The sequence below is a fragment of the Heptranchias perlo genome, chromosome 14 (assembly GCF_035084215.1).
Source record: "Heptranchias perlo isolate sHepPer1 chromosome 14, sHepPer1.hap1, whole genome shotgun sequence".
NCBI lineage: Eukaryota > Metazoa > Chordata > Chondrichthyes > Hexanchiformes > Hexanchidae > Heptranchias > Heptranchias perlo.
Window position 1 is genome coordinate 57,847,096 of NC_090338.1, and position 26,017 is coordinate 57,873,112.

Genomic DNA, 26,017 nt, shown 5'->3' on the forward strand with positions numbered 1-26,017 from the left:
CTGAAACAATTAATGTAGGGGACATTAGGCCTCATAAGCCTCGCTCTGGAATCTCATACTGTGCTCATTCCAGATTTTACTGACTGTACTGTTGTGAGTAACTCTGCAATGAAGAAGCTGTGTTGATTATATTGTATTGACTACACATCAGATTTAATCTCGTACTCCAGAAGCGGTCTGTTATTGGAGGGGAGCCCATTTCCCTTTCCCAGCAATGGACGCCTACTGGGGAAAGGTGCAATGGGAGGCAGGCACTTGGCAGTAACTTGTCCAAGTGGCCATTCTTCATACTTGAGCCTAGGAAGTCAGGGTCGGAGTGCTGTTCGATTGGAATGCATATCACAGCTCAAGCCCCATCTTGTCCTCACTTCACTTGCGCATACATGTACTTTCCAGACGGGGTCGCTTGCTGTACTGAGTATGCTGTATATCCTGTATTAATTATACTGTACCAAATATATGATTCGATCCTTACAATAGATTGGTATTGGACTTGGCATTTTTGCGCCAAGCTGTGAGCTGAATTTGAATTGTACCGTCTGAAAATGTGCATTGTACCTAATTTTCCAGGATGTATTAGTACTGTTTAGTCAGATATACTGGTGGAATAATTTTCCTCAGTTTCTAGCAGTTTTCACTCAGTTGTATTGAATATATAATTAGACCGTACTAATACAGTGCCATAGTGTACATTCAATAAATTGCACATATTGTATTCAATATAAGTACTGTGATAGAACACTATCTACATATATATTATTAAAATTGGTACATCTGTTGCATCTTCCACTGAAAACAACACATAAACAACTCCCTATGAGATTTCCCATTCCCAAAAGTATAGTTCCCGTTGCCTTAGGATCAGTACTGTAATGGGCTGTGTCTTATTTGCCAAGTTCTAACATTGTAGGTGTCAAATGTTGCCAATAATGAATTGTGGTTAGTTATTTTTTTAACGGAATAGGCAATTCCCATACCAACATAATATTCGTAAGGAATCTTACAACACCAGGTTATAGTCCAACAAATTTATTTTAAAATCACAAGCTTTCGGAGATTATCTCCTTCGTCAGATGAATGAATGAAAAGGTTCTCAAATCGCATATCTTATACTATGTTGGGACAGCATCACACCAATCAAAAGGTGTCGTTGTTATTCAAACAGGCCAGTCACGGAGAACAGCATGTCCCAGTACACTAGATATACATTGTGTCTATTACACAGGCAGGCAGAAAGAAACTCAAAATGGCAGAGAGAGAGAGAGAGAGAATTTTAAAAAACATATAATTTTTTCCCCCCTTTTTGCTGGTGGGGTTACGTGTAGCGTGACATGAACCCAAGATCCCGGTTGAGGCCGTCCTCATGGGTGCAGGAGAACAGCGTCCACGACACCACACAACCCTGCCACGGCAACCTCTGCAAGACATGCCAGATCATCGACACGGATACCACCATCACACGAGAGGACACCACCCACCAGGTACATGGTTCATACTCCTGTGACTCGGCCAACGTTGTTTACCTCATACGTTGCAGGAAAGGATGCCCCGGAGCATGGTACATTGGCGAGACCATGCAGACACTGCGACAACGGATGAATGGACACCGCGCAACAATCACCAAACAGGAGGGTTCCCTCCCAGTCGGGGAACACTTTAGCAGTCAAGGACATTCAGCCACCGATCTTCGGGTAAGCGTTCTCCAAGGCGGCCTTCGAGACACACGACAACGCAAAATCGTCGAGCAGAAGTTGATAGCCAAGTTCCGCACCCATGAGGACGGACTCAACCGGGATCTTGGGTTCATGTCACGCTACACGTAACCCCACCAGCAAAAAGGGGGAAAAAAATTATATGTTTTTTAAAATTCTCTCTCTCTCTGCCATTTTGAGTTTCTTTCTGCCTGCCTGTGTAATAGACACAATGTATATCTAGTGTACTGGGACGTGCTGTTCTCCGTGACTGGCCTGTTTGAATAACAACGACACCTTTTGATTGGTGTGATGCTGTCCCAACATAGTATAAGATATGTGATTTGAGAACCTTTTCATTCATTCATCTGACGAAGGAGATAATCTCCGAAAGCTTGTGATTTTAAAATAAATTTGTTGGACTATAACCTGGTGTTGTAAGATTCCTTACATTTGTCCACCCCAGTCCATCACCGGCATCTCCACATCACAACATAATATTCAGTTGAGCCCTAAATCGGCATTCCATTAAACATCTGAAGGTTGCACTTTCTGCCCTATCGAATAAACTAGTACAAACAAACAGTGCTCATGGTGGGCATGCTTTTGTACCTTGCACACCTGAATTCTGCCAGGGCATTGGATCAAAATAGCCTGGCACAGAAATTAAGGAGGTCATTTAAGTTCAGATTGGAGGATCTTTGTAATCCACTCAGAGATGGACCAATGTGCATCTCAATGGTTCAGGCCCATGAAAATCCTAGCCAATAACAATGATTCAATGATGGTACCTCATATACTGGACCAGCAAAGTCTCAGACCCTTTTTAGCATCATGCTGCATCTATTTTTTTAATTGAGAAATTCAGATGAAGAGCTAAGGCCTATAGTATAGGACACCATCAAGACTGAAAAGCATTAGAAAGAAGCTTAGATAGAACAAGAATCATAGAATGGTTACAGCACAGAAGGACACCATTTGGCCCATCGAGCCCGTGCTGGCTCTTTATAAGAGCAATCCAGTTAGTCCCATTCCCCCGCTCTTTCCCCATAGCCCTGCAAATTTTTTCCCTTCAAGTATTTATCCAATTCATTTTTGAAAGCCATGATTGAATCTGCTTCCATCACCCTTTCAGGCAGCGTATTCCAGATCCTAACTACTTGCTGCATAAAAAAGTTTTTCCCCATGTCGCCTTTTGTTCTTTTGCCAATCACCTTAAATCTGTGTCCTCTGGTTCCCAACCCTTCTGCCAATTGGAACAGTTTCTCTTTATTTACTTTAGTGATTAGGTCCAGTGCTCAAAGTCATACACAGAATATGGTGCGGTAATTCTGTGCAGCATAAACTCATTTACTGCATGAAAAAATATTTATTTAGCCTTAGATGTCAGAGTCTTACCTGCTACGGTCACTGTGAAGTTTTTTAGAATCTCGCCTGTTCCACGCACCACACAAAGGTATAGGCCGGAATCATCATAAGTCATCTCTACAATTTCCAGAACCTTCCGGGCTATGTGCACCCTGTCATCTGACAGGATCTGCTTGTCTTCTTTGTACCAGTTGATATTCACAGATCGATTGGTGTCACATGTCAACCTGAGCCCATCACCAAGATCCAGGAGGATATGGTCCTGGGGTTCTGCAGTTTCACTGCCAAACAACACTGTGGAGACAGAATAAGGAAAGATTTAAGTATGATGATGTGATCCATGGTAGGTTGCTTCAAATTCTGTATCTCTTTCTTATGTATCTATCTTTATCTTATTAAAAATCTTGCACTTCCTGACTAAAAAAAAAACTTACTTCCTGCTGTCACCTTTTTCTATCACAGTTTTGTGTGAAGTTTTTCCACTATAAATTTGTATGTCCACCTTTATAATAAAAACCATAGATGCAAACATGTCACCTTGTAGTTGTACAGTTAGCTGCCATTATATTATCTTTTCCCCACAAATTGCTCAAAATGTCACCTGGGTTCCAAGGTGAGGTTGGAGCCTATACCCCGAACAGGAGCGGACAGATCAAAATTCTTTGAGGGGTTTTAAATGGTCCCCTTTTTAAGGGGCCTGCTACGGGTACCCGGATTGTCTCCTGGGGGGGGGGCACAGAACCCCCATCTTTGGGCAAGCTAGTTACTCCCAGTGTGTCTGGATCTTTGATGTTGGGTACCACAGGTGTGCTCCCAAATTGCCAAAGGCCTGCTCCTGTAGGTTCCTCCCTCTGCCCCCATGAACTTTAGTGGGGTCAGCAGCAGAGTTCTATGACCGATGTCATCTTTGCTTAAGTGTTGGGATTGCACCCCAATGGATTTTCTAGGCCCAGTTGTCTTTTCTCATCTTAAATTGAGTTTTTTTAAAAATTAATGAATTTTGAAAGCTCTTATTATCACTTGCGTTTTGTTAATAGTTAAATGATTGGAATGTTTATATTTTCTTATAGCTGTGAGAGACTCAGAGACAGAGATATACATCCAGGAACCAATCACAAAACACCAAATCCAATGTTTAGATCCAATCACAAACCAGTATTGCCAGAGGTGAGATTAGCGACCCCCCCATCCCCCGCCCCACCACCACCAATCCCTACCCAGTGCTGTCCAGGCCAAGCCTTTCCGCTTCTCTTACCGCTGATTGCTGACAAACACCAGGAATCCAATAGTGAGCCAAACCTCACATTCCATTCCCAGTGTGGAAAACCTCAGGCTTGCCTTCTACGTTATACCAAACCATAGGTTACTCTAAAGTGATGTCAAATGGACCCTCCATACTGCCAAACTCCCACAGCTGCACTGCAGTACTGTCAAACTTCAGGATCCCAATTTCAGTTCTGCCATAGCCTATGAACATTCCCTAGTGCTGACATGGCCCAGGACTACCCCAAGTGCAGCTAAACACCATTCCCCCTCCCCAGTACTATTATAATCAGATATCTACCTATAATTGTTGCATCATGCATACCATCTTGCTGTGTATTCTCAGCTTTAAAAATGGCAAAGGATAAAATTAAATACATAAGTGTTGAAACATTTAGTCATTCATTTATGGCATTCCTAATATGAACAGAATCATGGAATTCAATTCCCAAAGCACCAGTTAAAAATCCCAGAGTACCATTTAATAAAAATGGAATTTGACTTATTAAATCACAATTAATCAGTGGCCGTGATGTTCTGAATTTGCCATAAAAATACCTCCTGTTGTTGTAAAATGATATATCCTCTGACACGCAGACATGCACAAACACATCTCTATCTCTGAAACACTGCTCCCCCAACCAGTGATTTTACATCATGAAATAAACAGGCCTCATTGCCTGGATAATATGTAAGCCATCTCCAAAATGCTCTTATACCAGACCTACTGTGTGCAGTGAGGGAGGATTAAAAGATGGTTTCTTCACAAAGATCAAGAAACATTTTGGATCATCTGCTGGCTCTGTGTGAGACAGGGTAAGTTAGACCACCCTTGAGAGCTCTAAATTTCACCATATGGGCTTGGCTAGGAATACCTTTATCTGGTACAATACAGTCTGGGCTACATACCAAATCCTGTAAAATAGTAGTATAGACATAGGGAAAACTTGAACCTGTACAGCACTGGGCACAACGAATGCTTGAGCCTATAAAATACCAGACAGGTTATTGGAAATGCTTGAAATAGCACAATTCCAGCCTGGGCACAGGGAATGCCTGAGTTGATACATCCTCTGGAAGAAGGAAGACGACTGCTCCTAGAGTTGACTAAAAAGCCTTTCCCTTTGTAGCTGGAACTGGTCCCTGTTATCCTGAATTAATTATGGTAACAAAACCAGTGATTCTATCTGCACCAGGGTCAGTAATGAGGCTGAAGGATAATGAGGCATCAGCCAAATCCAACAACAAACACCATTCTGCATGGGACCATTCCACCCAAACAGGTGACACTAATTCCTAAGGGAAATTCTTGGGATTTTTTTTTAAGTCATTCTTCTCCTTAAGCACCAAACACAAAACAGTTAGTGAGTATGTAATGTTGGCTGCACTGTGTGACAGGCTGGAAGCTGTAGCTCTGTTTTACAGCTGCATAGGATTAGCCAAGATAGTACAGATGGAAGGAGATTGTGAGAAGACTTGGCTACTTAGGGAATAAGTGAACTCGTCAAATCTGAGCCAATTCCAAGCTAATTCTAGCTCATATTCTGTAATGGTAAAACATTGAGGGTTCCCTTCTCTTCTCCAGTCCAACAGTTTGATAATGTACAAGGAGTGCTAATTTTAATCACCTTATCCTGTGTTTCCCTGTATTTCACCTATCTGCATATGCTGCACAATATCCTGTTCTCATCATTTCTATGAGGTATGTCATTCTGAAGTTAGGACTCATCCTTCAACATATAAACAGTCCTCTCCTCAATCATTGCTATCCCTATATCTCATATAAAGTCAGGGATCACCTCCCCCTGCTTGATAAGCTATATGTGTAAACTCAAGGGTCATCTCTCTCTCAAGCTGTCCCACGTAAAGTTTAAACATTTTTGCAATCAGTTATTTTTCACAATTTTAGATGTTCAAAACAAAACTGAATTTCTCCCTTGATTTAGTTGTTTCAATGCATATTCATGAAATAAAACAGGTCAGATTGTTGGTCAACTCCAATTAATATTCAGTGAAAGTGAGCTATTTCTGTGACTGAGCAAAAAAATAAAATACAAAAGATGTCAAAGGGGCATTTGAATGTGAGTACAATAGAACTGGGACACAATCACAGCCCTTATCAATCCTGCCCAGCATTCCTGAGATAACACTGACCTTCAGAGTACAAACACTTCAAAGTGCATTAAACTCTGTTGAGGGCTTTACGTCCGAACGTTGCTTTGATCATTCGACTTTTCTCAGCTGGGATTGGTCAGGAGGCTGTAGGATGACACTGGCCTAACTTTATTTTAGTTACAGGATTGCAGCCATGGTCACTTATTTTCATAACGTCAGAGCGAGATAAAGAATGTTTTGGACACAGACACTGTACTTAGTCTGAGGAGGCATCAGTTTCACACTATGGCAAAATCAGCAAGCTTTCATCATGCTGGTCCCGACAATGATCATACAGGGATGAGGTATTACTGTTATGAAGCGGGATTTGAGAAGTTAGCCCTCCTTTCACCAAAGCTGAGAAGGGGTGACCTAGAATCAAAGAATTGTACAGCACAGAAGGAGGCCATTCGGCCCATCGTGCCTGTGCTGGCTCTTTGAAAGAGTCATCCAATTAGTCCCTCACCCCTGCTTTTTCCCCACAGCCCTGCAAATTTTTCTACCTTGATAGAGGTCTTCAAGATTATGATCTGGTAAATAGTGAATAGTTGTTTCCACTGACCAATGAGCTGGTAATAAGAGAGCAAAAATTCAAAATAGTCGCAAAAAAAAATAAAACGGGAGGTTTGAAAAATGTTTCTTTACACAGAGGATGGTTAGAATTTGTAATTCTTTGCCACAAATTATTGTTGAAGCAGAGTCCATAAATTCTTTTAAAAGAGAATTAGATAGTTGCATGAAAAAGAGAAATATTAAAAGTTATGGTGAGCAAGCAGAAGAGTGGAATTAGACTAGTGTCTCCTAGAGAAAAGCTTCATACAGACTTATTGGCTTTCTGTGTTGTAACATTCTATGATATCTTTACATTTTATTAATAACAATTTTCTTGTTTTGCATTTTCATCCCTTGAGAGGAAATGGCCACGGTGTCTCTTTCTTTAACTGTGCCCACAAATGTGTGACAGGCGTTCATTTAAATGAAACAGATATCTATTTGACTGCACCAAACAGTGAATGGGTGACACAAAGGTGTCAGTGCCTACATCAGTATACCCAAACAAGTATTCCACAGTGAGAGTGAGGTGCTAGATAATACTTAAGCACTCTCTGTTTTGGTATTTAACCTTTCTGCTTAAGGAGTCAGGATACTATACTGCACCAGCAGCCACAATTCTATAGTTTAAAAATTAGACTGGCCATTCTATACAGAGTTCTGGTCAGAGAAAGCTCAATCTCTTCAAATGTATGTGATACAGCAGTGCTTTTTGTTGAAAATCAATGTCTTTCTCATCATCAAGCTCCCCACCACCCCCCCCCCCCTCAAGGGTCACGACCCAGTGCCTGACATGGGTTGACAAGAAGGAATGATTTGCTGCTTGCTGAGGTATGACCTTTCAACCTTAGCCAACAACCCCACAGTGACAAGGACAAAAGTACGTTACTCTATAGGACAGGGTGCAGTGAGAGGCTGAGACTCTGCGGGTGTCTTGGAGGGAAGAGGTCACTCACTAGGAAACCTGACAACTCCATTGACAAACACGTCAACCTCTGACAGAGCTTAAAGTCAAAGCCTTTGGGTGGAATACTTGAGGGGTGTGGTTTCAAAGTGCCCAAAAGTCACTTCTTGGCCATATTCTGAGCAAAATAGCACAGTGCTCAACTTGCAAGGGAAGAGCAGCAATTGGGGACAGAAATAATAGCAAAGCTGGCATCATTGCAGCTAGACCCAAAGTCATCAATGCTCACCAACAGCCCCTCCCCCTTCTCTGAGAGCTGAAAATTTAAAGGGCTACCCCACTTTTTGTGGTAACTGATTGCTGAAAGTAATCTTTCTGTTGTTTTATTGGTTTGGTTTATATCAGTCATACAGGCAATCACGATAATGTACTTGAAGGGTGTACCAGCGAGATTAGGTACAAAAAATATTTCATTTTTAATATTTAACTTGATGTTTAGTAAAATAAGGTTCTGGTATTGTAGCCATGGCAATACCACACAAGTTGGATTGTTTAAAAAGTGCTAAATTTGAACGAAGACCTTCAATCCCAGTGACCAGCACTTCCGGTTCCCCACTGAGAAATATAATTTATCTTCTACTAAAAAGCCCTGAGCAAAGGAGGAAAAGGAGGGTTGGTCCCCTGTACTTAGTAACTAAGTTATCCCTATGTACTAAAAGACACCTTTGACAATGCTCTAATGTGCTATAATGCAGAAAAGATTTAAACAATAGATAGCTGTGCTTGGTGCCAGGACCGTACACATAGAATAACATTTTCCGAAAAACATATTTCCCGTAATTTCCCATCCATAGAAATCACTGGATGGAAAATCACAGCCAAAGCACCCACAATTTTCCGATAAGCTGCACGCTGTGTTCGAGGTCCAACTAGTGGTGGTGGTGGGGGCTTGAAAAATTTTGCCCATAGTGAATAAAAACTAAACATATCCCAGTATAACTTTCATGGAAAGGTCAGGGTCTGATAGAATCAATTGGACCCAGCATTTTACTGTTGGAGTTGATTAAGTATTCAGCCTTACTGTTAAAGTACATTTGATGAGGGTCCCCTCAATGCTTAGTGGGTAAATGTACTGCATGGTATGGTGCTAAGCCGTACAGATTTGTTCTGGATTGAGCAAACTGATCTCAGCCAGGGCAGTAGAGTACGAGAACTAGTCTCAAAATTCTTGGGCTAGGGAGGAATCAGGGTTTCTATTTGGGATCACTGTCCAGTGACCTCTGTTGGGTGTACACTGATGTAAGAGCAGAAGTGGACTCAGCAAGATCGCCCATCATCTAATAGCCCACTAATACTCACTTGTCTAGGCCCATTCATAAAGAAGGGCTATTTGGGTGAGATGGTGGAGAATTGCCATCCATGGAACCATGGAGTAAAAATTCTGCTGTACCCACTCATATTGCAAAATTGCACAATCCCCGCCCACAATGTCCCATCTGTTAACTTTAATATATGTAAAATTGCAGGCTGGGAGTGTGCAATCTTGCAATATTAGCTGTCGATGGGAGCAATGCAATTTTCACCCCCACATTGTAGTATAAGTCATCAACTTTAGGAGAGGAACGGTAAGGGGAGAAAATTGGAGAAGAAGTTAGAGAAGGAAATAAAAGGATTAAATTAGATACTGGATTAAAAATTAATAGATCTTGAATTTTAGTATTGGAATTGACTGGATAAATTGTCTCAATGGTTCAAAGGTGAAGTTCTCAACTCTGAGTCATACAGGCTAGCAATGTCCCAGATTAAATTTTTGTTAACTGTTGATCTCAGCTGCACCTGTGGTATGATTAGCCTCAGTTAACTCAGCCTGGAATTAAGGATGGGGAAATCAGCCAGCATACACAATCCTGAATGTTAATTCCTGTTAAGAAATGAGCCTGACGATGCTGAGGGAGGACAGAATTGGGCTGTGCTGTGGTATCCTTTACGATCAGATAACCTGCTGTCACTCACTATCAAGGTTCACAAATGAATAATGGTGATTTGGGTGAGGTATGATAAGGCAGCTGGTGCCCATGGGAGCAGAACGGAGAAAATTGGAAGAAAAAAAATTCGGGAAAAAAATTGATTTAATATTGACACTTTGTAAAAGGAGACTTTTTGCATAAATAGATCCTGTCTTGTAATCAGAGAAATCTTTTTGTGCTAGTTCAACTGCCTCTTTATCTCATCCATGCTTTCCCACATAGATTTTGTCTTTTGCAAAATGGATTGAAAGGCTGCTTCCTTCCTGTGCTTTCCAGCTGACCGCTATCCCAGCTTCCCGTCAGAAGCTGCTGCCTTTCCCTTGTCTCCTGCCTGTATCTTCAAATTAGAAGTTACTGTTTTAGTCTCAGATTTTTTTCCAGGAGCAGTTGCCTTTCCCTAGCTTGCTGTCCCAGCTGGCAGCAAGCAAGGCCACTCTTGGGTCACCAAGTGTTAATCTCTGCCCTCTGGGAGCATGGCAACAACAAACACAAGAGTCAAAGCCAGCCCGCCTTTCTCCATAGGCACTAGCCTGGAATTCCCTGATTCCTTCTCAAAATGACAGAGAGATTGAGTCCCATACTGGGAGGCAGACAAAGCTACCTCTTCTTCCAACTCTGACACATGAAGAAGTTTATTAAGATGTCATTTATCTCCAGCTGTGTTAAAGAGGTGCAGACTGCCAGTTAAAATTATGAATAAAATGCAACCTGCTCATGGTGCCTTTTAACTTGCCTAATAGAAAACAGACCTTGGTCTAAGGCTTCCTGGGTTGATGGAATCACTATCGTAGTGTGTATTTTGCTAATCAGGAGCACAGGGAGAGTGTGAGAGTGATACATGGTGCTTTTGGTGATAGACCTGAGATTGATATATACTCCACAGCATGTTGATAGCATTCCCTATTTCAGGTTGGACACTCAAAGTTGGTAACTGGAACAGCTCAAAATCTTTCTAAAGAACAAAGAACTGGGAAACTAAGAAAGAAAAAGGAAGTGACAAAAATGCAGAAAGAAATCTCAAGTGTGGAAAGCACAGCATCTTTCAAAATTGATCCTTTGCTAGACACTTTATCCAGGATATAGAAGTAGTGGAGGGCATGATTGTGCAATGGGTCATGTTCTGACATTACAGTTTTTCATTGTGTCTGCCAACACCAAGTTTTTTTTTAATGATAATTTTAATGAGAGTTAATTTTAAAAAATCAAAACACTTTGAAGTGTACCAAGTGAAGCACCTGCTGCAATGAGGCATCCAACATGATGGTACTGCAGTGAGGTTTTTGCAGCAGCTGATTCTGGTCATTTCAGAATCTCAGTCTGCCCAGAAAGTATCCCACTGAGGCAATAACAGTTATTGCTCCTGCTTTGTATCAAGGTGCAGATCCACCTACTCTAATGTTCTATTTAGTATGTTGGCTCTATTGCACCAGGGTGCAGACCCATCTGCTCTGAGATTATTTCTAGTGGCTCAGCTCTTTTCCCACTGCAGAGTCATATAAACTCACAACACTTATTTATTCTTTTTGGAGGAGTGATTCCTGCCTTTTAGCCTTATGAATTGTCTGAGGCTACTACGGGGAAAGATATTCTAGGGAAAAGGGTTTAACATGCAAAGTAATTTCTCCCCCTCCTGTACCCTTAACAATATTATTGTTATTAAAACATATCTCCTAAATGTTAGGAGAAATATGTAATTCGATTGCAACATGGGGACTCAGCATATCTAGCTAGTTACAAGTTCTTGTATGAGTTTCCTTAATGACATTCAGCTGGTATTTATTTAATGTTACTCTGCTTCAGTTCAGCATCGTGGAACATGAGAATCATAGTATATCATAGTAGGTACAGCACAGGAGGAGGCCATTCGGCCCATCGTGCCTGTGCCGGCTCTTCGAAAGAGCTATCCAATTAAACTTGTTGTCAGCAGTGATATTGCTACAGTAACACTTAATACCACTAACAATTCCACTATAAAGGAAAACTCCTTTTAACACTAATTCAGCATTTAGAAATTTTTAAAAATTGTATAAGATTCTAATTCATGCATTTTACATTATTTTTGAGACAGAACCTGCTTTTCAGAGAGATTTTTAAGCTACATCTTAAAAATTAAGTAACAAACATTCATCAAAAAGTACATTAGCCATTTTACATCTCTAAAGGTTATGGTGTCATCCAATGGGGTGGAAAGTCCTGATTAAGGATCAGCTAAATCAATATAGGGACTCACTGACAGCACTAAGCTATGCAGACCAGATGGTCCCAGTTCAATCTCCAATCTGTTGAGTTAGCTGAACTCAGTCAGAGAAGTATTTAGGGTTTACCAATTGGCCTCAGCTCCCCAGACTAGTAAAGGGGAAACGATCCAGTGCTTCCTGCTAGAAAGCAGGCGAGTGCGGATGTTGGTTGAGCATGGGATTGGACTGGTCCAATAGCCCACCACAACTCACTGTCTAAGCTCGTACCAGGGTGAAGTATCCGAGGACCGGTGGCACTCAGTGCCATATCCCTCAAGAGCTCATGCTTTCAGGTGAAGCAGACTGGCATTAAATAAGTGCCGACTGAGTAAACAGCAAGAGGAAACCTCACAACAGGTGTATAGCCCATTACTCTAATTTTTTCCTGAACATCAAGGTAGAACCTGGGAGTTTACCTTGATCCACCAGAAGGGGATCTTTTTGAGTGTACTGTAACCCAGAGCGACAAGAGCTGAAAATGGTGTTAATCCCCACACTAACCTTTTAATTTGTTAAAGGAAAGATTTAAACTACCTCCCCCAGGAGTCTTCCTCTGTGTAGCTCTTGAATAATGCTGCATTATTAGCCGATCTTCTCATTATCTCCTGCTGCTCTCTGTAAACAGCTTTCAATCTTCACACACCACCTGCGTGGACGAGGCCTTCCATTGACCTTCTCAGCCTGCTCACAGCTTGGTGTTGAACCATCTCCTAGGTTTGTCTCTGCTCTTTCTATTCTAATGGTCTCTATTTTTATAAAATTATAATTTCAGGTCACAGCAGCAATAAGCACTCTTTGATGGGTTCAAGCCCAAGGTGGACATAAAAGATCCAATGGCACTATTTCAAAGAAGAGCTGGGGAGTTCTCCCTGGTGTCCTGGCCAATGTCTATCCCTCAACCAACATCACGATAAAACAGACTATCTGGTCATTATCACATTCCTATTTGTGGGATCTTGTTGTGCGCAATTTGGCTGCCGTGTTTTCCTACCTTACAACACTGACTACACTTCAAAAGTACTTCATTGGCTGTAAAGCGCTTTGGGACGTCCTGAGATTATGAAAGGCGCTATATAAATGCAAATCATTCTTTGTTTCTTTTATGTACAAGTCTTCCATACTGACACGGGTCTGGGTCTAGTATCAATTATATACAATTGTTCCATACTGACATGGGTACAAGTCTAGTATTAGTTACATACCCTTGCAAACTGACAAGTTGTAAATAACTACCAGTTATTTACAACTTACCCAGACTGACACAGGTATGGATGCGCCACCATTTATGTACAAGTCCCCCATACTGACATGGGTATGGGTCCAAAATCAGTTACATACTAACACAGGTACAGATCTAGTATCACAGATGTACCTTTCTCCCATACTGCTGCAGGTATTGACACTCAGTGGGTCTCGGCTGACTGGATTTGCAATTGAACCTTGTTTTCTTTTGGGAATAAACTATGTTTGGCTGACAATAACTAAGATCCTGACTGCTCAGCTGGTCACTGTAGGATACATTCCATAGGCAAGGGGACCATTTAACTGGTTGTGGGCCACTTCGTGACGATGACAAACTCCATATTCCACAGACGAATAAATTCTATTTAGACTACAAGAACATAGATGTAAATCTCAGTTTTGTTTGATGTTTTTCATGTACATTTAACCATTAGACGCAGTTTGGTGGTACTATTACTAATTAGGACACAATGTGCAATTGACGCAAGTGGTATAAATTAGTTCAATCCAACGCAATCAGCATAACAAAATGGCTAGATTGCCTATCGACATTTGTGGCGTAAAACAGATTTAAAATGAAAGTGTATCTGGAAGGTGCATTGTGAAAACTTTCACTGATATGAAGAAATTGAACTTTTGAGTTTTATACAATTCAAAAAAAGCACTAGTATACCTAAGTGTGAGGGAAGGGGGGACTGGGGAGAGGGAGACAGAGATACTCCTTCAGCAACCAAGAGCCTACTATTCACTAAACAAGCATCCCTTAATTGGCTTCCATGTCTGCAACAATTAAATATTCCTGAAAATTAGCCAAGCTCCTTCGCCCTCCATTCAAGAGGAGCAGAGTAGAGTTGCTTGCAGGCCGTGTGAACTCCACGCCTCGTCTAGGCTGCTATGTGTGAGACGCTCACTCCATTCATAATAAACTGACAGCTTCTGTTTCTGGTGCCTCAGACTGCAGTGGGGCGGGGGGTTGGATTGTCCTTTCCAGAGTGGCAGGCCCGCTTCTCTTCCCTTCCCCCCACCCCCCTTTCCTTCATAGGTTTTGGCCTGGGGCCACAAATCTCACATTATAGCCCAGAACATTGAAGGATAGAGTGACACACAGAATCGAGCCTGAGCGGGTGCTCTTTATACACAAATGTACACAGTTCCCAGGGACAATAACTGGGCCACCACTCAAAAGCAGGCTAGATTACAGTGCGCATTTCTGTGGACAAAGGCCTCTCTCTGGGTCGAGACTTTGGGGGCAGCATGTGAGACAGGCTAATGAGATCTCATGCAGCAAATCCCTCAGTAACCGCACCACGTCCTGATAGTCCTCCTTTAACCCTTTGCATGCCGAGAAATATTTACTTGTTATAAACCACACACTGCTTCCTTAACAACCTTAAAATGGCTGTCTCCTGACCAATTCATTTCCTCTATGAGATTCAGGTCTTAGAGAATCCAAGTTTTTAAAAAAAATATTTATCATTTTTATTATGTATTAATTAATATTTTATAATGTGTTAAGGGTCTTCTAATAATTCACCTGGTTAAGACAGTAAATCAGTGAATAGCTGAGCTAGACAGAGCAGGAGTAGCAAACTCAGCATGGAATGGTAACCTCGAACAGCAGATGCTGAACTACATCCTTATACTCTCCCTTAACCATCGAAGTTTGATCCTTGGTCTGTGCTGGTTTCATTGATTTAAGTCAGAGTGCAGGCGGTGGTGGTGCTGCAATTTGCTGGTTGATTATGGAGGGGAAATCAAAGAGGGATGCCATTCCTCATTGCTAGCCAGTAACTACAGCTGGAAATGCATATGTGTAGATGTCAGGTGAGGACAGAATAGGGCTTAGCTGTGGTGCTCCCCATGGTCAAATAGGTCACCAGTAGTCACTGTTCAGGCTCACACATGAAGAATGGCTACTTGGGCAAGTTATCGAAAGGTGAGTGGTGCCCATGAAGCCTTACCCCAGCGAAGAATCAGCACTTTTAGAAAATGTGGTAGGGAGGGGACACAATTATTGGAAAAAGCAGAGAGAAAAAAAAACATTGTTGAGAGATCCTTTCTCTCAAGGTGCAGTCCCTCAACGTGCTCAAATCCTGTAGAACTGCTCGAGTAATATATTGCAGTTCTATAGTGAGCAGAGAACATTTGTTAAAATCTCACAAATCAGTTTCCTTTTCTTACCCCTCCTTCCTGACATAATTTTAACATACTGGCGGGAACTCAGCTGGGTGGGGGGGATCAATACGCCCATGGAAAACACGGAAAAATTATGCGTGTGTTGTCTCGAGCGATCGCGACTCAATTGAAGGCCCTTAGTGTGGCTTCCAGATTTCCCGTCTCCAAGCTGCGCTGCAGGCGTAATGCGCACCCAAATGACGTGCTGGGAACTAGAGTATTGAAAGGGCCATTGCAACCATGGGTTTTGAGGGAAAAAGGAGTAATTTAACGAGATGGAGCTTTTTTTTAAATCGTTCACGGGATGTGGGTGTCGCTGGCGAGGCTGGCATTTATTGCCCATCCCTAATTGCCCTTGAGAAGGTGGTGGTGAGCCGCCTTCTTGAACCGCTACAGTCCGTGTGGTGAAGGTTCTCCCACAGTGCTGTTAGAAAGGGAGTTCCAGGATTTTGACCCAGCGACGATGAAGTAACAGTGATATATTTCCAAGTCGGGATGGTGTGTGACTTGGAGGGGAACGTGCAGGTGGTGGTGTTCCCATGTGCCTGCTACCCTTCTCCTTCTAGGTGGTAGAGGTCACGGGTTTGGGAGGTGCTGTCGAAGAAGCCTTGGCGAGTTGCTGCAGTTCATCCTGTGGATGGTACACACTGCAGCCACAGTGCGCCGGCGGTGAAGGGAGTGAATGTTTAGGGTGGTGGATGGTGCCAATCAAGCGGGCTGCTTTGTCCTGGATGGTGCTGAGCTTCTTGAGTGTTGTTGGAGCTGCACTCATCCAGGCAAGTGGAGAGTATTCCATCACAGTCCTGACCTGTGCATTGTAGATGGTGGAAAGGCTTTGGGGAATCAGGAAGTGAGTCACTCACCGCAGAATACCCAGCCTCTGACCTGCTCTTGTAGCCACAGTATTTATATGGCTGGTCCAGTTGAGTTTCTGGTCAATGGTGACCCCCAGGATGTTGATGGTGGGGGATTTGGCAATGGTAATGCCGTTGAATGTCAAGGGGAGGTGGTTAGTCTCTCTCTTGTTGGAGATGATCATTGCCTGGCACTTTTCTGGCGTGAATGTTACTTGCCACTTATCAGCCCAAGCCTGGACGTTGTCCAGGTCTTGCTGCATGCGGGCTCGGACTGCTTCATTATTTGAGGGGTTGCGAATGGAACTGAACACTGTGCAATCATCAGCGAACATCCCCATTTCTGACCTTCTGATGGAGGGAAGGTCAAGGCCAGCACCCCGGTTCACTGACTCTTCTCTTGAGTTGTTACTAGCTGGTTGAGGAGCAGGAAGGACATACTGTACTCGGCTGATCGGAGGAAGCACCCTGCCCCTGCCACCAAGAAGGCCCGGCTCGATATGGTGGAGGAGGTGAGCAGCAGGACCACTGTTTCAAGGACGTGGATGCAATGCAGGAAACGTTTCAATGATCTAACCAGATCAGGAAAAGTGAGTACAGTAACTGATTCCCTACATTCTGTGGTGTACAATACCACACCTCACCTCACTCTGTCCTACCAAGCCTACTCCATCACATCATACCTCACACCCCTTTAAGGCTCATTATCAACTTACCTTCACTTTCTGTGCACCTCCTCACCTCCCCATTTGTGAACCCACAACTCCTACTCAATCCAATCCTCATGCAATGTCGTGAATCTGTCTGATACTTACCCTCTGACACATCTCTTTCATTGGCAGCCTCATTCAAAACAATGCATTCATTGGGTGACCCTTCACACTCACACGTCTGTCCTTTCCCTCCTTGTAGGAGAAGAGAGCGCAAAATGCACAGGAGAGGAGTAGGACTGGAGGGGGTCCACCGCAAATAGTAGCCCTGACAAGAGGCGGAGGAGGAGGCCTTAGAGCTCAGCCAGACAGTTGAATGCCTGGCTATCGGAGATGCCGAGACTGGTACCCCGCAAAAGTCTGGTGATAGAACTTTAACATCCTTCATGCATATCATGAATTGATGTTATCAATGATTGACCTGTTGCACACCTCAGTATGCTCATCACAAAATAACTTTTGCGATGAATCTTAATATTGCTTTATGTTCTCTTCCAGGGCCTTCAAGGAATGCTGAAGTGGACGAGGGAGATTCCTCAGAGGAGCTCCCTGCCTCCGAGGGCGCTCCGTCACATCATATCTAGCCACGCACTAGCGCAGATACTCAAACCTCGGTGGGTCCTGGTATATAGTTAGTTGGGTTGTTACCTGGTGATTCACCACTCACAAGTGAGCACAAGCAGACATTGGTGGCAGGGGCAGCTGTGGGGAGTCCACGTCGGGGGGCGTCTCCTCTCCAAGATCTGCTCAGCTGGACGCAGATGGTGAACCCCGGGGGCCATTGTTGAGAAGGAGAATGACAGAGGTACAGCTGCATCTTTGCGAGGTACTGGAAGGCGTGCCACGCACACTCTCCACAATAGTGGAGAGGATGGAGGAGCCCACCGCCAGCATTAATGGAATAGTGGCGCAGTTAAATGCGGGAATGTCTGTGATGGAGAATGGCAGCCTCCATTAAGCTTCAAGCACGGCTCACAAATTAGTCCATTCAGGTCATGACAACGGCCATGCGGACTCAGGGTGCCAATTTTTCTGCCGCCTTAAACAAGCAGACAGATACTTTAGCAGTGGCCTTACAATGCGTCACAGATATGCTTCAAGCTACTGTCCAGCAGAGGGGTGGGAGTGATGTGGCCGTGGCCCGGGAGAGAGGTGATGGCAAGAGGGGATATAGAAGTGGGGACTCCACTCAAAGCGCTCCCATGTCTCACCCGTTGCCTCCCCCTCAACCAGTACCCCAATGCTGCCTCCTCTCCAGATGGCCGCGTCTACCCCTGCACAGATGCACATGGAGCAGTCTTTGGCGGGGCCCTCACGGGTTTCAAAATCCAGAGGGTGTCGGACGAAGCATCGCAGCAGTCAGGGCAGGGACCTGAGCAACCTGCCACTACCTCTGCTCAAGCCACAGGGGATGCACCACGTGAAAGTATTAGGAAGAGAAAGGCGTAGGTTTTGTAATCACCAAGGATGTGCACAAGGGTGTCTGACAGAATGTTATGTTTTTCATTTATATTTGTTCTTTGTTACATTCACATTAAATGTTATAATTCTCACCACCACTGCCACGTCTTGCCCATTCTTGAGTCCCATTTGTGAAAGCGCCCTTTCACGTGCTTCATCATGAACACCAAGACTTCATGCCACCCATTGGGTGCGTTTACAATGGGTGCACATATGGTTGAAGAACTGTTCTTCAATGACAGACCTGATGATGATATGATTGTTGTTGTACCGCTGCTGTGTCTCAGTGGGGTTTTTCATAGGTGTCACGTGCCACGTCTGCAGCAGATCTCCCATGTCTCCAAGGAGCCGGCCCTTAAGTCTGTTTTGTGCGTGGAAGAGTTCTGGGATGTTGGACTTGAGCAAAATGAAGGAATCATGGCAGCTGCCAGGGAATTTGGCACACAACTGCAGAAACCTCTTCCAGTGGTCACAAACCAGCTGTGCATTGATCGAGCGATATCCCTTTTGGTTGATGAGCAGTCCTGGCTCATGTGCAGGTCCTCGGATTGCTACGTGTGTGCAATTATTTGTGCCCTGTACCCGTGGGAAGCCAGCCAGAGAGTGGAAACCCACTGCACTCTCTGTCTGGCTGATATGGTCGCAGGGGAAGTAGAAGTAATCGAATGCCCTGCAAAACAAGCTATCTGTGACCTGTCGTATACACTTATGAGCAGACGACTGAGAGATCCTGGTGATGTCACCGGTGGCGCCCTGGAAGGATCTGGAGAGGAAGAAATTGAGGGCAGTGCGATTTTAACTGTGACAGGCAATGTGTGCCCACCAGGCCCAGCCAGTAGCAGCTCTGCATGAAACCACCTAGCGACTCAATCTGAGCCTGCTTAGGCATTGCTCCTCAGAGAGGTCCAGAAAGCTCAGCCTCTGCCTGTACACCCTCTCACGTGGGTAGTGCCTTCTGCGACGTCGGCCCCTCCGTTGGTCCCCTCCCTTCTCTTCTGCAGGTCCTTGTGGCACACCTCCAACACCCAGAACTGCACACCATGCCTGCTGCGGATGGTGATGTGCCTTCTCCTCAGATGTAATGTTGAATAAATCCATTGCGCCCCCCCTATCCTGATGCTATTAGTTTGAGGGGGTCCAAAATGTAGGTAAATATATCTGAACACAAGATTTCTGAGTGTGAACCAAGTGTGAACTCAGTCTAAACACAAAGAACTCCCAGCCAAAGGTTTTTCCCGAGAGAATTGATTTCCTTGCTGCAAAAACTCACCTTTTCTTCACGAGGGTCAATCACTGGTTGAAAGGTCCAAATGAGGGCCGACTACAACTCGCCTTTGTTTCCATGGCGTGTTTCAAAGGCCATGGGAGACACGTTCAGAAGCATTTAAAATGGCTTGTGTAAGTCAATACACAAAAAGTTAACAGGTTTAAGCACTTTAAGTACCTCAATTGGCCCTTTAAATATCATCCCGCCGGCACTTCCGGGATTCAGAAGTGCGCACGCGTCCAAACGCGTCAGGTCAAACCTGGAAGTAGGCGCGTTGTAGGCAGGTTGTGGTTCCGCTCCGAAAACGGAGAATTTTTACTCCCCATCCACCCCCAACCCACCTGTTCTTGGGGGTTAAAATTTACCCCAATGACTCACATTGGGATATGATTTCACTGCCCACAGCAACCCTGTTGTACCTCAGCCAAATGACCATTCTGCAGGTACTTGCGGGCTAATTAATGAAGGGGGCAGAGAGCTAGTCAAGGCAAGGAAGGTTCTTAGGGTAGAGGTTGATACAGTCCAATATCAGAGGAGTTGTCTTGAGGGGCAGGCCATCAGGCAAGAAGCAGTGGGAGACAAAGATTGGTTCAAGAACCAGCAAGGGAGTGGAGGTTCAACTTAGAGCCAGTGATGGGCAAACATCAGCCCAGGAGCCGACAGAGGAGTGAAGTCCAGTTCACCAGCCAGTAGAGGAGCATTATTTGATCCAGAACTAGTTTAACTCAGACTTAAGTAAGGATTGATCCTTCTCGGTCTATAGGCTTAGTATACCACATGGTGTTTTTACCCACTGAGCCATTTGGAGAGCTCTGATGGAGAATTAGCATGTAATATTAAATGAATACCTATATATTTGTCTTACCTGGCTGAGTGGTCTTCACTTCCAATTGTGATACTGTGGGCCTCGACACAGTGAGCGTAATGAAGGTGAACAAGTAGAGACACAGTTTGTACAACACGTGGCTCATTCCTCTTCTTTTGGTTGAAAATCAAAGGAATTATAAACCCTCCAAATCTTTGTATCTCAGCTACTCTGGGCATTCATTGGTGATGTTGGGGGATGGAGGGGCCCCCAACTCTTTGTATTTCAGCTGTTCTATGTACTCATTGGCAGGGGGCTTTGGCTCAGTTCCTCAAATGCTGGCAGCCTGCTGGAAAAGAACATAAAATGATCAGATCAAAATAAACAGCTCCCTCCGCGAACTTGGTATTTCCACCAAGTACCTTGAGAGTTAATGCAACATTACTTTGCATTTTACACAGACTGAAACAGTTGAACCCATCTGCAATGTTTTAGCGATGGGTCTGTCCAACTGTTCCTGGTGGGGTTATAGTGGGTTTATGTTCATGATCCCTAGTTATCTAGTGAAGTGGGCAGAGGAATGGGGGAAGAAGAGGAACGAGAAGGAAATCATTTGTGTTATTTCATGGCCCATGCTTATCTCATTGGGATCAGACTCTGACTCTATGAATACATGAGAAGATATCAGGGTTTCTCAAGTTCAGCTTCCTTCTCTCCTATTACTGGTATCTATATGAGATTACCACTGACTAGCCTAAATAGGGGAAATTATCGGTAAGTGTGTCTGACATTACACGCAACTTTGTCATAAACTGTTCCTTATCGTGTAGACATCAGTGAACACTGCATCCATCTCCAGTGCAGGATGTACAAAGCTAAACGAAACCTCAATTACTGACCCTCGGATAGATTTTCATCTTCGGTGCACTGGGTGATAATCTGGCGGGCAGATCGCCTGCCCTTTACAGAACTCACCTGATTTTTATTCCATTGAAATCAATAGGATGAAAATTGGGATTGGGGGTATTCTATAAAGGGTGTGTAATCCACCTTTCCGGATTACTGCCAGGCGGTGAATCTGAAAATCTACCCCACAATTTCTCTCAGCTCCTGTTTCTCCTTTGATAGTGGCTTTATTCATGTGACGAGACCTCTGTAGTCTGAATTACATATTAACATACTTTCAACTCAAGTGGAAGGACATTTGCACATTATAACTTATGTCCTACTCTACTGTGCATAGGATCACCTGACAAACATGGATAAGGAAGTCTATTTGACCCATCCTAGTTCATCCATTCAGAAAGACACTACATTCTCCCCATCAAAGAACCCAGCTATTTTTTAAGATTCCAATCTTTTTGCCTCCAGTACCCTACCCAAAAAGTTCATTCCTAGGGTTGATCATTATTATGTGAAAAGGAACATTATTATGAATTTCATTTGTTCTTTTACCAGTCTGTGCTACAGTCATGTTCCCACGCACTCACAATCTAACTTGTATGCTTTATCACCATTCTCTTCTTAAAACAAAAAGCAAAATTAAAATGAGTCAAAGTAAGCTTGTATCACTTGGAGAATTGGTTCCTTTGCTGTTGAACGAGGTCAGAGCTTGCTGCTCAGGATCCTCTAAACATTCATATCTGTATTTACTAATTTAGCTGTGAGTCCTGGCATTGATAAGAGTCTGTTGATGGAAAGTCTAATGAAACATCCCGGCATGCAATCTCAGAATCCTGAAATATGCCCACACTCTTGCATGTAGCAAATGTGATTGTGCTGCATACTGAGGCTGTCACCTTGTGGGTTGGCTTGGATAATTAATTATTTAATTGAGTCAGAAAGTCCAGTGCAATGTACACTAACACCACTCTGCTCCTTAAGACCATGGTCAGTGTTTTACATGGTCACAACTAAAGCCCCATCCTCAGCCTGGACAGCGAAGCATTCCGTTTATCAAGATTTTAAAGGGACCCTTTTAACGTGCCGAGATTGCATGGGTTTACCAAGCTAATGTTGCCCTTTAAATTCACGATCCCATTGTTAACAAGGCACTATTAGCCCACTCATGGTTTAGTGGGTAAATACATTGCCCAATGTGGCACTCAGCCGCACACACCAGGAAGGTCCCAGGTTCGCTTCCTGGTCTGTATTAAATTAACTAATCTAAACCTCGGCAGGAGGAGCTATAACTGGCCTTTGGCTGTAGAGAGAGAAAATCAACCTGGATTTCTATGTCTGCCCACTGTCCATCAACTCCTCCTTGGAAGAGCATTTGGGTGGATATTGAATGAGGAAAGATTTTGGATCAGTTGTGATGCTCCCATAGTTGAATAGCTTTCTGGCATTTACTACTGAGGCTCATGGGCAAGGTATTGTAGGGTGACTGGCACCCATGGTCATGATTCTGCACCTTCAGAAGGTGGGGGAGGAAACTGGGAAAAAAGAGATGCTGTACAAAAAGTAGGGACTGCACAGGTGGCTGAGCTAATGCAGCTCGTTAAATGGATGCCACCTCCTCCTATTAACAAGGCCCTATATCATATACAATGTCCAGTCACTGGACGTTGTAGTGGTTTCAAAGAGTCAGCCCTGATTTTGAAAGGGACAACATCCCCCCCGACTCAAGATCACAGGATAAGTTGCTGTATGCTTGATTACTTTCTTTAACTTGGGAGTACAACAGCAAACAGTTGTGAAAGCAGCCAATCTTGACTAACAGCGGGCCCTCTGTCCAGCGAAAAGAGCGTGTCCGTCTTTCTCTCACTCTCTCTTCCTGTTGTTTTAAAGTCAGGATCCAAAAGAGCTTTGCTCAAGACAGGGGAGTAATTCTTCTATCGTCCGCTCTCACTTGTCTGGGCCATCAAGGGCCATCTGTTCATTCTGCTGTTATCACAGTGTTGACAAAGAAGCCTCTTACTTTCCAACATGGTTCAGAGCACAATCCCTCCCCCCCCCCCCTCCATACACCCTTCCACTAACTACCACCATCCCCTCCTGAAACCCCGAAGCCTGTGGCTCCGATACCTCAACACTAGTTGTTTATCTCTTACGTTTGTCATTTGTCTAGCATTTGTCAAGTGTCAAGTGGAATAAGACAGAGCCCTTTTTGTCAGCTTGTGCAAGCTGTTCTCTGAATAATTAGAGATAAAATCCACATGGCATTCCGAGCTGGCTCCTTGTCGTAACCTCCTGTAGCCTGTTCCGTACTCTCCTTTTTCCCTACCGAAGATGTGCCACAGTGATGTGGGCATGGTCTTTGGTATTCAGTGAACTTATCTGTAGGCTCCCCTGATAGTTCAACACGTTTACTCAGTGAATCATACAGATCAGGAAGATCCGAGATTTGATCCTCAGTTGAGTAAAGGTGCTACGTTTAGTCTCAGTACGTCTGAGTGAAGAAAAGGAACTTCTGAAGTGCTTGAAGACAAGGGTGGTGTTTGGCTGTGATGCCTCCCACAGTTGTATAGTCTGCTATACTAACATCAAGCTCAGACATGATTAATGACTACTTGGACAAAGTACTGGAGAGTGCCCATGCCAGGAGTCAACATCCTCAGCAGAGATGAGGAGAAAACTGATGGGAAATACGTTAAAAAATAGAATGTGAAACTGGTGATTCACATCAGAAAACTCACTCCTCTGAACATGTGGGTCAAGTCACCTTGATATTGATGAATTGGTACCTAGGGGGTAATTTTAACCTAATTCGCTGGGCAGGAATCCCACGGGATTGAGTGGAACGCCGGTTTTACACTCTGCCCAATTTTGCTCTCCATTGATTTCATCAGAGTTAAAATTAGGCAGGGTGTAAAACTAGCATTGCACCAATCCCGTTATTTTTTAAATGGGTGGGTTAGGTTAAAATTGTTCCCTTGGTCTCAGCCAAACCAAAGAACGCCCATATGGGGATATGTAGTTACAATGTTACTCCTCCCATCCAGTATAAATACCACGGGCCCCAAATAGCACATAGAGTAAGTGGTACAGATAGACCCAGGACTGGTACACAGACTGAGCAGGATAGATAGACCTAGGCTTGCACTCAGAGCAAGTGGGACAGACAGACTCCAGACGGGCACAGATAGTGAGCAAAACAGACAGAACCCAGGCTCATACACAGTGAAAAAGACAGATAGGGCCCAGATTGGGACCCAGACTGAGCATTCCCCTCCCTGTCCACGATCAGCCGGTGTGAGCTATGCATAAAGTGCAGTAAGATAGGTTATACTATGAGGATGAGCAGATAATAGTAAATATTCTGAATGAATACTTCCTCCAAGTATTCATATGGAAGATATACAACAACAACAACTTGCATTTATTTAGCGCCTTTAACATGGTAAAACATCCCAAAGCGCTTCACAGGAGCGTTATCAAACAAAATTTTACACCGAGCCACATAAGGAGCTATTAGGACAGGTGACCAAAAGCTTGGTCAAAGAGGTAGGTTTTAAGGAGCATCTTAAAAGAGGAGAGAGAGAGATAGAGAGGGTTATGGAGGCAATTCCAGAGCTTAGGGCCTAGGCAGCTGAAGGCACGGCTGCCAATAGTGGAGTGATTAAAATCGGGGATGCGCAAGAGGCAAGAATTAGAGGAGCGCAGAGAGCTCGGAGAATTATAGGACTGGAGGAGGTTACAGAGATAGGGAGGGGCGAGGCCATGGAGGGATTTGAAAACAAGGATGAGAATTTTAAAATCGAGGCGTTCCCGGACTGGGAGCCAATGTAGGCACATGAGCAATATGCCCGCTCCAAACACAGATATTGCAAGTAAAGTTTACCTGGAATATTACTTTAAATTAAACTGCAGGAATAATGCTAGGAGACACAGTTTCAAACTAGTAAAAGGTAATTTTAGGACTGATATCAGGAAATTCTTCTTCACACAAATAGTGATCAACATGTGGAATAAACGCCCAAATTGAGTAGTGGAGGCAAAAAACTCTGGAATCAATTGGATGCTATAATGGGGTGATGTTAGGATCTCTCTGGATGGATAAATTATGATGGGCAAAATAGTCTTCCTTATCTGTAATTATCTTGTGACCATTACCCCCACATGCACCCATACGTACACCACCAACATCAAGCATACCATTCACTGGTTGAATGTTGATTAAACCTGCCAGGTATATGAGTGCCAAAGCCTGTGATCACATTGCTCCTTTAGAGAACAGCCTGAGAAGATTCCCTTGTACCATACACCTGCTATATTACAAGTACTCACTCATCTTTTAGGTCTAGGTATCTCACTCTGCTATCAATCAAACCACATTGCTCCATTGTAAAGGAAGTGTACAAACAA

At 43.7% G+C, this 26,017-nt stretch overlaps 1 protein-coding gene across 1 annotated transcript in view; it reads right to left on the bottom strand.

Annotated features, from left to right (window-relative positions):
• The window catches only part of LOC137332550 (fibroblast growth factor receptor 4-like), a 54,238-nt gene that overhangs the window by 24,385 nt on the left and 3,836 nt on the right, over window positions 1–26,017 (bottom strand). Inside the window, exons 2-3 of the mRNA XM_067996462.1 lie at window positions 20,771–21,059; window positions 3,090–3,353 (exon numbers count right to left, since the gene is read on the bottom strand). Of these exons, the coding sequence (XP_067852563.1) occupies window positions 3,090–3,353; window positions 20,771–20,876 (370 nt within the window). The 5' untranslated portion in view covers window positions 20,877–21,059. The remainder of the gene's footprint in view (window positions 1–3,089; window positions 3,354–20,770; window positions 21,060–26,017) is intronic.